This window comes from Helobdella robusta (assembly GCF_000326865.2).
Source record: "Helobdella robusta unplaced genomic scaffold HELROscaffold_215, whole genome shotgun sequence".
In the NCBI taxonomy this organism is placed as follows: Eukaryota; Metazoa; Annelida; class Clitellata; order Rhynchobdellida; family Glossiphoniidae; genus Helobdella; species Helobdella robusta.
This window is the reverse complement of record NW_008704149.1, coordinates 2,871-17,789: the sequence shown is the minus strand read 5'-3', so window position 1 is coordinate 17,789 and position 14,919 is coordinate 2,871. Positions and strand designations below refer to the sequence as shown.

The following is a 14,919-nucleotide window of genomic DNA, read 5'->3' as shown; positions in this document are numbered from 1 at the left end:
GATATATACGGTTATATAGATTTATATATAGTTATGTAGAGTTAATGATTATATATATTTATATAGTGATATATACGGTTATAAAGATTGATATATAGTTATATAGTGTTATATACGGTTATCTAGGTTTATATATAGTTATGTAGAATTATTGATTATATATATTTATATATAGTTATGTAGTGTTATTAATTATATATAGTTATATTATGTTATATACGGTTATTTATTCTTAAATATAGTTATGTAGAGTTATTGATTATATATAGTTTTTTAGTAATATTTACGGTTATGTTATTTCATATTTACAGTTATACCGATTTATATATAGTTTTGTAGAGTTATTGATTATATATAGTTATATTTAATATATACGGTTTTATATATTTTTTATATACGGTTTTTTAGATTTGTATTAAGTTATATAGTGTTATTGATTATATAGAGTTATATGGTGATATATACGGTTATATAGATTTATATATAGTTATATAATGTTATTGCTTATATATAGTTAAATAGTGATATATACGGTTATAATAATTTTTGATATAGTTTGTGACGATCCCCAAAATTATGCGCTTAGAGTTTAATAGTTTAGAGCCACTCAGGCGATTAGATAAACCAGTTTAGATTAGTGGTATATTTATATAGTGATATATACGGTTTTAAAGATTTATATATAGTTATATAATGTTATATACGGTTATCTAGTTTTATATATAGTTATGTAGAGTTATTGATTATATATAGTTATATAGTGATATATACGGTTATTTAGATTTATATATAGTTATGTAGAGTTATTTAATATAGATAGTCTTATAGTGTTATTTACGGTTAGATAGATTTAAATATAGTTTAGTAGAGTTATTGAATATAAATAGTCATAGAGTGTTATATACGGTTATATTAATTTATGTAAGGTTATGTTGAATTATTAATTATTTATAGTTGTATAGTGATATATTCAGTTATATAGATTTATGTAGAGTTTTTGATTATATTTAGTTATATTTAGTGATAGATTCGGTTATATAGATTTGTTTTTAATTTTATAGTGTTATTGATTATATATAGTTTTATAGTGATATATACGGTTATATAGATTTAAAAAGAGTTATATAATGTTATTGCTTATATATAGTTATATAGTGATATTTACGGTTATATTAATTTATATATAGTTTGTTACTATCCCCATACTAATGGGCTTAGCGCTTAATAGTTTAGAGCCACTGAGGCGATTAGATAAACCAGTTTAGTTTAGTGGTAGTTAAAAGGTTATATAGAAATATATATAGTTATGTAGAAATATTAATTATAGATAGTTAAGTAGTATTATATACGGTTGTATATACTTATATATAGTTATGTAGAGTTATTGATTATATAAAGTTTTATAGTGATATATACGGTTATATAGATTTATATATAGTTATATAGTGTTATATACGGTTATCTAGGTTTATATATAATTATGTAGAGTTATTTAATATATATGGTCATATAGTGTTATATACCGTTATATAGATTTATATATAGTTTGTGACGATCCTAAAACTTAAGCGCTTAGCGCTTAATAGTTTAGAGCCACTGAGGCGAGTAGAAAAACCAGTTTAGTTTAGTTGTAGTTCGAAGGTTACAAAGATTTATAAATTGTTTTTTAGTGTTATTAACTATATATAGTTATATTATTTTCTATACGGTTAAATAGTTTTATGTAGAGTTTTTGATTACACATTGTTATATAGCGAAATATACGGATATATAGATTTATATATCGTTATGTTGTGTTATTGATTATATATATTTTTATAGTGATATATACGGTTATAAAAATTTATATATAGTTATATAGTGTTATATACTGTTATCTAGGTTTATATATAGTTATGTAGAATTATTGATTATATAGATTTATATATAGTTATGTAGTGTTATTAATTATATATAGTTATATTATGTTATATACCGTTATTTAGTCTTAAATATAGTTATGTAGAGTTATTGATTATATATAGTTATACAGTGATATATGCGATTATATTGATTTATATATAGTTATGTAGAGTTTTTGATTATATATATTTATTTTGTGATATATTCGGTTTTAAAGATTTATATATTGTTATATAGTGTTATATACGGTTTTCTAGGTTTATACATAGTTATGTAGAGTTATTGATTATATATAGTCATATAGTGTTATATACGGTTATATATATTTATATATTGTTATATAGTGTTGTTGATTATATATAGTTTTATAGTGATATATACGGTTATATAAATTTATAAATATTTATGTAGAGTTATTGATTTTGTATTGTAATGTAGTTTTATATACGGTTATATAGATTTATATAAAGTTATGTAGAGCTATTGATTATATATAGTTATATATTTATGTTGGTAATAGACCATAATTTTTTCAATATTCTATAAATTCTACCGAATGTTTGTCGGTAATATGTTTGTAGTTCGTTTTTTATTTTTCTCACTAAAGTTTTTTGGTGAACGTTTAGTTTATTAAAATTCAAAATAAACTTATTTTTCGAATTCATGATGTAAATAAGGCCATATTTTGATTCCGAATGAATCAAAGCACCACTCATTTCACGGCTAATTGTCATTCAGTGTGTTGAGTTTAAATGAGATTTGATAGCACCACTCGATGCATAAACAGAGTGGTGCTATCAAATCTCAATGGCGGCTAAGCGTGTTTGTATTGCGGAAATTTTATGGTTTTTGTTGAATAATCAAGAAAATATAAATGACGTGGGTTTTAAATTGGAAGTTGTAGAATTCTATACTAATGATGAAATACTTAATGGTAAAAAAATTTTATTAACTGAAATAGAAGGTTTAAAAAAAGATATAATTAAGTTAACGGCTCGTGGTAATACCAAATATGATAAAGTTAGTGAACTTTTGGAACTAATTAAATTATGTTTTGATAATAATTTGATGGACCTGTTGCCTACATTTACAATATATAATATATACCGAATACCTTAAGTCTAGCGAGAGATAATAGCAAAAATATTAATGATAATTTAATTAAATTAAATGATAAAATAGAGAAAAATAAACAATTGATTGTGCAATTAGCTAAACAATTGAATAATAGAAGCGATAGTGCACGAACGTGTAACACATGTGAACAACAAAGCAATAACGGTAAATGTCGTTTGCAGCGTATTGAAAGTGTAAACAGCGCAAGCATTCTTTCAGGTGATAACGTTGACAACTGCGCTAGTAAAAAATCTTGGGCCGACAGAACCGCTAAACGCTACACGTCGCAAAGTGAGTCGTGTGATGAAATAGTCGGCGACGATGGTTTTCAAGTGGTGAGAAGTAAGAAACGAAAAAAATCGTCAACCTCTCCACAACTGACATCCCCAAAACCTGCGTCAAAACCAGCTTCAAAACAAATGAAAACCTACGGTACTGGCATCAGCTGTCCATTGAAAGCGTCGAAAATAATAGAGGAAAAAATTACCTATTATATCGGAAATGTCAGTACATGCAACAAAAATATAATTGAGGACCATCTGAAACAAAACAACATAGCTTTTCTACAATGCTTTCCTGTACTCCGTAAGAAATGGATGATCCTTTGGTAGAGAGAAGTCAAACAACGGAATCGACGGCTTTCAAAATTATAATACCTTTGAATGAACGTGAGAAACTGGTTAATCCTGACATATGGCTCATGCACACGTTCTTGAGCGAGTGGGATTACAACATGTCAGCAAGTAAGAAGAAAGATGGAAACTTTCGGCCAACAACAACGTCAATCATGGAGGCAACAACTGATAACTATCTATTAAACTCTGTTTTTAAAGATTATAAGTATTTTACATCTGAAATTATTATCAATAATTTAATCAAACCTCAATTACATTTAGTTCAAAACAATATATCGATTTTGCATATAAATGCGCGTAGCTTAGTTAATAAAATGTCAGCACTTAACATATTATCTGATCAATTTTATAACTTCTTTAATATTATTGTGATAAGTGAAACTTGGTTGAATGAAAATACGGCTGATTGCATAAACTTACCTGATTATAAATTTATATATAAAAATAGAGATGTTGGACAGGGTGGTGGAGTTGGTATATTTGTAAAAAGTGGTTTTGATTGCTCTGTTTGTGATGATAGTGTATTTAATGATGAATATGTAGACATGTTATGCATAAATATAAAATCAAATTTTTTCTATAAGTCAACAAATGTGATTGCCTTGTATCGTCCGCCAGACTTAATTTTAATTATTTTTTAAATAAACTTGAACTGGTTTTGGGTGCGCTAAAGCCAACTCAACAATCTTATATTGTTGGCGACTTTAACACTGACTTGCTAAACGTAAACTCACAAAACATAATAATGTTTGAAAATTTATTGTCCTCTTATGGTTATATTCCGCTAGTAGAATCTCCTACTCGTGTTACTCCTTCTACAGCGTCACTAATTGACATTATATTCACAAATTCGTCTGAATCTTTTAATAGTGGAGTAATCATCTCAGACTTCTCCAATCACTTTCTTATATACTCAATATCTAATAATACAAATCTGCTAAACCGTTCTCATCAACTTGTTAATAAGCGAAATTTAAGTAAAAAAACTGTAAATCAAATTAAAACCCATCTTGCAGCAGCTGACTGGACTCCTTTAATGAATGATCGTAATCTCGATAATACTTGCTTATCCTTCTACAACATAATCAATAACTCACTTGAACTGTTTGCTCCTTTCCAAACTTATAAACCTAGAAACAAAAAATCATGGATAACAAATGATATTTTAAAAATGTCGAATAAACAGTATAAATTGTACTAGAAATATCTACTTAATCCGACAACTGAAAATTTAAATAAATATAAACTGTTCAGAAACAAATTTACAACATTTAAACGCCATAACGAAAATAAATATTTTAATAAAAAGTTCCTAGACGCCAAAAATGATGCAAAAAAAATGGAATATTATAAACAATATACTTAATAGGAAAAAGAATACATTTAGCATAAGTAGCATAAAAATTGATAATAATTTAATAGAAAATAAAAAAGAAATATGTGATGAATTTAACAACTACTACATCAACATTGCCAAAACTTTATTGGATAATCAAAATAAACCCAAACATTATCATGATAAATTTAAAATTGCAAATTCATTATGTCAATCCATCTTTTTAAGACCAGTTGATGAAATAGAAATTTTAAATATAGTTAAAAATATGAAAAACAAAACAAGTATTTCTCAGAATAACTTAAGTAATTACTTAATCAAACAGATGATTAATGAAATAATAAAGCCTTTAACATACATATGCAAACTTTCTTTCTCACAAGGCTACTTTCCTCAATGCTTTAAGACCGCTAAAGTAATACCAGTTTACAAAAAAGGAGATCGGTTAGATATATCTAACTACCGCCTTGTTTCTCTTCTCTCGCCTATTTCAAAAATTATAGAACAATTGATGTGCTAGAGATTAAAATCTTTTATACAGTTTAAAAATATTATTCATGAAAGTCAGTATGGATTTCGAGCAGACCACTCAACGGAGCTTGCTATAGTAGAATTTTCGCAGAGAGTGATGGAAAAATTGAATGAAAAGATCTTCACATTAGGAATTTTTATAGATCTATCAAAGGCATTTGATCTAATAAACCATGAAAAACTGTTAAGAAAACTCTATTCATACGGTATAAGAGGAGTTGCATATAGATGGTTTTCCTCTTACCTTGGAGAAAGAAAACAATATGTCTCAATCGAAACCTATGAATCAGAAAGGCTCCAGATTAACTGCGGAGTTCCACAAGGCTCTATATTAGGACCAATACTTTTTACCTTATTTATAAATGATTTATGCCACATAACTACATCAGCTAAATTTTTATTATTTGCTGATGACACGACTATATACTTTCATACTAAAGAACCTAACAAAGATTTAAATTTTATCAACAATGAAATTCAATCCATCGCCAATTGGTTTACCTTTAACGATTTAATAATAAACTATACAAAGTGCACATATATGATATTTGGACCAAGAATACTAACCAATTGTATCACAGACTTAAATATACAAATCAATGGTAATCCTATACATCGATCGAGCTCAACAAAATTTTTAGGTATCTTCATCAACGATAACTTATTTTGGGACTCGCACATTAATTTTATCTCCAAAAAAATAAATAAAACAATAGGTATATTATATAAAATTAAAAATAAAATAACAAAAAGTGTATTATTAGAATTATATTATACCCTTATTTACCCAAACCTAACGTACTGTAATTTGCTGTGGGGAAACAGTCCAAATTTACACTTGCAACACATTTCCGTTAGCCAAAACCGTTTCATCCGTCCCTTTTTCAATCTTCATCCTCGCTGCCATATTTCTAATTATTACAATATTTTACAAATTTTAAATGTTAAAAATATCCACTTGTATACCTTAGCTCTTTTTATGTATAAATATGTACACTGTGAACTCACGTTGTTTTTTAAACATTTCTTCAACTTAAGAAGCTCGATCCAAACTAAAGTATTAAGGAATGCATCAATTTTTTATCCCAGTTATTCTAAATTGAAAATAATAAATAATAGCTTAAAAATTTCTGGTCCAAAAGTTTGGGATGAAATTATTAACACAGAAATTTAAAATACATGTCAAAAACATTTATTTAAAAACAAAGTCGAAAAATTTTTGATTGAGCGAAATACTTTGTGTGTGTGTGTGTTTGTGTGTGTGCGGGAGTGCTTGCGTGAGAGTGTGTGTGGGTAAGTGTGCGTGTGTGTGTTTGGGTGAGTGTGCGTGTTTATGTGTGTGTGAGTGTGCGTGTGTCTGTGTGTGTGCGTGTGTGCATGTGTATGTGTAGATATGTGTATATATGTATATAAATATTGTATTCTAGGAGCGTTAACCAGGGTACAGCGGGGGTGTATGTGGAGGAGCACATATCTATGTGTAAGATGTCCATTCACTCGGCTGTTCCCTGAGACATGTGGCCACGCCCTATATGTGTATGGTGTGTGGCCATATTTGTTTATGTGTCTATTTATTTGAGTGTGTAAGTGAGAGTACGTTTGGTTTCCAGATCATTTCATTTCATTGATTTTGTTTCTTCAGTTCTGTATAAGAGTATTGTGATATGAATTGTAGTATGGTGCGTGATTGTAAGTATGTGTGAGCGTGAGTTTATGTGTATGTATTTCATGACATTTCTGTTACATCTATAGTTAGAAATTTTAGTTAAGGGTGGCCTATCCACAAGTTTATCTTTTTTGGTCATCCTTCAAAAATAAATAAATATAGTTATATAGTGTTATATACGGTTATATAGATTTATATATTGTTATGTAGAGTTATTGTATATATATATAGTCATATAGTGTTATATACCGTTCTATATATTTATATATAGTTATATAGTGTTATTGATTATATATAGTTTTATAGTGATATATACGGTTATATAGATTTATATATAGTTATGTAGAGTTATTGATATTTTATTGCAATGTAGTGTTTTATACGGTTATATAGATTTATATATAGTTATGTTGAGTAATTGAATATATATAGTTATATAGTGATATATACGGCTATCTAGATTTATATATAGTTATGTATAGTATTTGATTATATATAGTCATATAGTGTTATATACGGTTATATAGATTTATGTACAGTTATATAGTGTTATTGATTATTTATAGTTATATAGTGATATATACGGTTATATAGATTTATATATAGTTCCGTAAAGTTATTAATTATATATAGTTATAAAGTGTTATATACGGTAATATAGATTTACATATTGTTATGTAGGGTTACTGAATATATATAGTCATATAGTGTTATATACGGTTATATAGATTTATATATAGTTATGTAGAGTTATTGTTTATATATAGTTATATAGTGATATATACGTTTATAAAGATTTATATATAGTTATGTAGAGTTATTGATTATATTTAATTCTATGGTGATATATAGGGCTATATAGATTTATATATAGTTTGTGACAATCCTCAATCTTGTGCGCTTAGCGCTTTATAGTTTAGAGCCACAGAGGCGATTAGATCAACCAGTTTAATCTAGTGGTAGTTAGAAGGTTATAAAGATTTATACATAGTTATGTTGTGTTATTAATTATATATAGTAAAACAGGGTTATATACGGTTATATAGATTTATATATGGTTATGTAGAGTTATTGAATATATATAGTTATATAGTGATATATACGGCTATCTAGATTTATATATAGTTATGTAGAGTTATTGATTATATATAGTCATATAGTCATATTAAGTTTTAGTGTGATACCACGACGATACTCTGACTACCCAGACGCCTTAATAATGTGAAATGTTATTTCATCAATTGGGTCTACTATTTCTATAGTATCTCTAATTCTATTTATTTTTATTTTGTAAGGAACATTTGCATCACAACGAATACTAGTAACATACTAGTTACCTCCCTCTCTAATAAGTATGTAAGACGATTTACCCATGAAGCCCAAGAAATTGAAACAGTTTGAACAATTTTTCCGGCAATTGTACTAGTATTCTTAGCTCTACCATCAATCCGCCTTTTATATCTAATAGATGAGTCATTTAATCCATTTATCTTGATAACAAAAAAAGATATGGTATACTGTTTAACTATAGACAAAATTATCTTTATCACAATAGTAACTAGGCTAATATTCACACCAATACTCTTCATTATTTATGCGATGACTCTACTCAACAAATCACAAAGACATTGGAACTTTATACTTTATGTTTGGGGCCGCAAACGATATACAAACTAAGAGGTTAACAGCAGCAGATGTTATTCATTCTTGAGCAATTCCATCACTAGATGTAAAAATAGATGCTATCCCTGGACGACTAAACCAATCAACATTTATAGTGTTATTACCAGGAGTTTATTATGGACAATGCTCAGAAATTTGCGGTGTAAACCATAGATTTATACCAATTGCCATTGAAGCTATTCAATTAAAAAATTTTATCAAATGATTAAAAACATAAGATTTTAGTTAAATAATAACAGTAGTCTGTCAGCCTAAAATCACCATCTAGGTAATTATTTGTCATTTTTGCCATTTTTCAAAAATTTTCATGAAAAACCTCTAATAAATTTTCAAAAAAAACCGTGTCGGAACAAAATTAAAAATTTCTTTAAACGCAAAAATTCAATCCCAAAAACTCACATAAATTTTCAAAAAATTTGCATACATATACACACACACACACACACACACACACACATATATATATATATATATATTTTGGAACGAGGTTTTCTTTAATACAAACATCATTGAAGATAGATATAAGAAGATATATATCTTCAATGATGTTTATATATATATATATATATATATATATATGAATATATATATTTATAATAAGATAAAAAACCCCTAATAAATTTAGGGTTTTTTATCTTATTATATATATCTTATCGATTTACCCATGAAGCCCAAGAAATTGAAACAGTTTGAACAATTTGATGAGTCATTTAATCCATTTATCACTGTTAAAACTATTGGGCATTTTGATGAGTCATTTAATCCATTTATCACTGTTAAAACTATTGGGCATCAATGATACTGATCTTATGAGTATGGTGATTTTCATAATCATATATATATAACCTTGCCTAATAAATAGGCAAGGATTGTTTTTGCATCAGTTTGATTTAATCCTACTGCACCACCAATTATAATTCTGAATAATAAGAACACAATTAATTCAATTTGATCTTCCCAGTAGTCTTAGTACGATGTGCCCGGCTCTTATTTTTGCGGCTAATCGAAATGAGAGTGTAAGTGGGCGCAATAAAATTCTTACTGTTTCAATTAGAACTAAAAATGGGTTAAGTCAGTCTGGTGCTCCGTCTGGTAGTAATTTACCAATAAATTGTTTTTTATCTTATAGCTGCTAATGGTGGATATACTGTTCATCCTAATCCAGCACCTTTTTTCAACTAGATAATATCTAGATTTATATATAGTGATGTAGAGTTATTGAATATATATAGTCATATACTGTCATATACGGTTATATAGATTTATATACAGTTATATAGTGTTATTGATTATTTATAGTTATATAGTGATATATACGGTAATATAGACTTATATTAAGTTATGTAGAGCCATTGATTATATATAGTTATATAGTGATATATACGGTTATATAGAATTATATATAGTTCCGTAGAGTTATTAATTATATATAGTTATAAAGTGTTATATACGGTTATAAAAATTTAAACATAGTTATGTAGAGTTATTGATTTTATATAGTTATATAGTGTTATATACGGTTATATAGATTTATAAATAGTTCTTTAGTGTTATTGTTTATATATAGTTATTTGGTGATATATACGTTTATGAAGATTTACATATAGTAATGTAGAGTTATTGATTATAATTAGTTATATAGTGATTTATACGGTTATATAGATTTATATATAGTTTGTGACAATCCCAAAACTTGTACGCTTAGCGCTTAATAGTTTCGAGCCACTGAGCCGATTAGATAAACCAGTTTAATCTAGTGGTAGTTAGAAGGTTATATAGTGTTATATAAGGTTATATAGATAAACATATAGTTATATAGTGTTATTGATTATATATAGTAATATAGTGATATATACGGTTATATATATTTATATAAAGTTATATAGAGTTATTGATTATATACATTTATATAGTGATATAAAGGGTTAGATAAATTTATATATAGTTATGTAGAGTTATAGATTATATATAGTTATATAGTGAGATATACGGTTATATAAATTTATATATAGTTATGTAGAGTTCTTTATTATATATAGTTATATAGTGATATATACGGTTATATAGATTTATATATAGTTTGTGACGATCCTAAAACTAAGGGGCTTAGAGCTTAATAGTTTAGAGCCACGGAGGCGATTAGATAAACCAGTTTAGTTTGGTAGTAGTTCGAAGGTTATATAGATTTATATATAGTTATGTAGTGTTATTAATTATATATAGTTATAAAGTGTTATATACGGTTATATAGACTTATATATACTTATGTAGAAATATTTATTATAAAAAGTTATATAGTGATATATACGATTATATAGATTTATATATAGTTATGTAGAGTTATTGATTTTTTATTGTAATGTAGTTTTAGATTATATATGGTTTTATAGTGATATATACGGTTATATAGATTTATATATAGTTATGTAGAGTTATTGATTATATATAGTTATATAAGGATATATACGGTTATAAACATTTATATGTAGTCATATAGTGTAATATACGGTTATCTAGATTTATATATATAGTTATGTAGAGTTATTGATTCTATATAGTTATATAGTGATAAATTTTGTTATATAAATTTATATATAGTTATGTAGAGTTGTTCAATATAGATAGTTATATAGTGTTATATACGGTTTTATAGATTTAAATATAGTTATGTAGAGTTAATGAATATATATGGTCATATAGTGTTCTACACGGTTATATAGATTTACATATAGTTATATAGTGTTATTGATTATATATAGTTATATTGTGATATATACGGTTATATAGATTTATATATAGTTATGTTCAGTTAATGGTTTTATATAGTCATATAGTGTTATATACGGTTATATAGATTTATATATAGTTAGGTAGAGTTATTGATTATATATAGCCATATAGTGTTATATACGGTTATATAGATTTATATATAGTTATATAGTGTTATTGATTATATATCGTTTCATAGTGTTATATACGGTTATATAGACTTATATAATGTCATGTAGAGCTGTTGATTATACATAGTTATATATTTATATAAACGGTTATATATAATTTTATATAGTCCCGTAGAGTTATTAATTATATATAGTTATATGGTGTTATATACGGTTATATAGATTTATTTAGAGTTATGTAGAGTTATTGATTAGATATAGTTATATAGTGTTTTTTACGGTTATATAGATTTATATATAGTTATGTAGAGTTATTGAATATATCTAGTCATATAGTGTTATATACGGTTATCTATATTTATATAGTTTTATTGATTATATATAGTTATATAGTGATTTAAACGGTTAGATAAATTTATATATAGTTCTGTAGAGTTATAAATTATATATAGTTATATAGTGAGATATACGGTTATATAAATTTATATATAGTTATGTTGAGTTATTGATTATATTAAGTTATATAGTGGTATATACGGTTATAAAGATTTATATACAGTTTGTGACGATCCTAAAATTTATGCGCTTACCGCTTAATAGTTTAGAGCCACTGAGGCGATTAGATAAACCAGTTAAGTTTAGTAATAGTTCGAATGTTATATAGATTAATATATAGTTATGTTGTGTTATTAATTATATATAGTTATAATATGTTATATACGGTTATATAGACTTATATATAGTTATGTAGAGTTATTGATTATTTCATTTTTCATTTTCAAAGTTTTATTCATAATCAACAACATATCAAATAAGTGAATAAAATTTATGAAGTTGAATATGCGGAGATCGAATAAGACTGTTTGTTTTGTGGTGGCCACCGCAGGTAGATACATGAATAGTTAATGAAATAAAATAAGGAAAATAACTGAAGCAAAAAGATAATTGAAGATAAATAAGTAAATATTCGTGTCATACATATATAGACATATATTTATATAAATGTTCGCTCAGTACATATATAAACACATAAATGTTTAACCATTCATAAAGACCATTAATCCGCATTTGTTTTAACGTATTCTTAATATAATATTAGGTGGTGGAGTCGAGATCCAGTGTCAATAAAAAAGCACGGAATTATGACTTGAAATGTTGTAGGTTTATGATGGCTCTTAGATGGGGAGGTACAAGTTCTGTCCAATTTTTAGGACCTGTTGTTTTAATGCTGGTCTGGATTAATTTGAGGCGAGTTTTGTAGATATAGAAGAGAGAGGTGTGTCTAGTGGTTGTAGATTGAACGGAGTTACTTAATGTGTAGAAGTTGATAAAGTGAGGTGGGAGAAGATTGTTGATAAATTTAAAAACGAATAAAGCAGAGTAGTAAAGACAGATGAAGTTAACCGGTAAAATTTTTTTTGGCTTGGAAGAAGTGTTTAGTATGAGAATCGGGTTTGAGGTTAAAAATTAAACGTTTTGATCTTTTTTGGGAAAGTATTAATTTATACAGGTGGCTTTATATATAGTTATATAGTGATGTATACGGTTATATAGATTTATATATAGTTTGTGACGATCCTAAAACTTGGGCGCATAGCGCTTTATAGTTTAGAGCCACTGAGGCGATTAGATAAACCAGTTTAGTTTAGTAGTAGTTCGAAGGTTATACAGATTTAAATATAGTTATGTAGTGTTATTAATTAGATATAGTTATATTATGATGTATACGGTTATATAGATTTATATATAGTTATGTAGAGTTATTGATTATATATAGTAATATAGTGTTATATACGGTTACATAGATTTATATATAGTTGAATAGTGTTATTGATTATATATAGTTTTATAGTGTTATACACGGTTATATAGACTTATATAATGTCATGTAGAGCTATTGATTATATATAGTTATATATTTATATAAACGGTTATATATATTTTCTATATAGTTCCGTAGAGTTATTACTTATATATAGTTATAAGGTGTCATATACGGTTATATAGATTTATATAGAGATATGTAAAGTTATTGATTAGATATAGTTATATAGTGTTATATACGGTTATATAGATTTAAATATAGTTATGTTAGATAAATTTATATATAGTTAAGAAAAGTTTTAGATTATATATAGTTATATAGTGAAATTTACGGTTATATAGATTTATATATAGTTATGTTGAGTTATTGATTATACTTAGTTATATAGTGATATATACGGTTATATAAATTTATATATAGTTTGTGACAATCCCCAAACTTGTGCGCTTAGCGATAAATAGTTTAGAGCCTCTGAGGCGATTAGATAAACTAGATTAATCTAGTGGTAGTTAGAAGGTTATATAGATTTATACATAGTAATGTTGAGTTATTAATTATATAAAGTTATACAGTGTTATATATGGTTATATAGATTTATATATAGTTATGTAGAGTTATTGATTATACATATTTATATAAGGATATATACGGTTATAAACATTTATATGTAGTCATATAGTGTAATATACGGTTATCTAGATTTATATATATAGTTATGTAGAGTTATTGATTTTATATAGTTATATAGTGATATATACTTTTATATAGATTTATATATAGTTATGTAGAGTTGTTAAATATAGATAGTCATATAGTGTTATACACGGTTATATAGATTTACATAAAGTTATATAGTGTTATTGATTATATATAGTTATATTGTGATATATACGGTTATACAACAAACAACAACAACACACGTTTAGACGGCATTTTCCCCGAGATCGGGGGTTGCCGTTTGGCTGCCTATGATGAAACCGAAATACCCCTCGACTCCATCCACATCTGTCACTCGCCTCAGTATCACGCAACCCCGCTTTCACCCTGTCCTTCTACACCTGCTCTCTCCATCCCAATCGCGGACGACCCCTTCCTACCACTCCTTCAACCTCGAACTCCAACGCTCGCCTAATCCCGACCCTTTCATCCCTTCTCAACACATGTCCATACCACCGCAATCTCGATCTCCTTATCAATGTCACAATGTCCTCATTCAGTCCCATCATTGACATCAGCTCTGTACTACTCCTCCTATCCTTCACTTTAACCCCACACATCATCCTCACCATAGCTCTTTCAGCCCTCTGCAGTACACTTTCCTCCTC

General features: G+C 26.7%; 3 protein-coding genes across 3 annotated transcripts in view; 2 read left to right on the top strand and 1 right to left on the bottom strand.

Annotated features, from left to right (window-relative positions):
- Positions 1–2,709: 2,709 nt before the first annotated feature.
- Positions 2,710–4,854, top strand: HELRODRAFT_184212 (hypothetical protein; the record flags this gene model as incomplete). The annotated part of the gene is made up of 3 exons (XM_009018514.1): positions 2,710–2,922; positions 3,201–3,603; positions 4,670–4,854. 3 exons carry the CDS (start codon positions 2,710–2,712, stop codon positions 4,852–4,854), a joined length of 801 nt encoding a protein of 266 aa, XP_009016762.1.
- Positions 4,855–8,587: 3,733 nt separating this feature from the next.
- On the top strand, positions 8,588–8,863 carry HELRODRAFT_92468 (hypothetical protein; the record flags this gene model as incomplete). Its single annotated transcript, XM_009018513.1, has 1 exon — positions 8,588–8,863. A coding segment is annotated over one exon (276 nt), but the record flags the coding sequence as incomplete, so codon positions are not given.
- A 4,046-nt stretch (positions 8,864–12,909) lies between these two features.
- Positions 12,910–14,919, bottom strand: part of HELRODRAFT_184211 (hypothetical protein) — a gene marked incomplete at both ends in the record, with an annotated part of 4,819 nt that continues 2,809 nt past the window's right edge. Inside the window, one exon of the mRNA XM_009018512.1 lies at positions 12,910–13,051. Within this exon, the coding sequence (XP_009016760.1) occupies positions 12,910–13,051 (142 nt within the window). The remainder of the gene's footprint in view (positions 13,052–14,919) is intronic.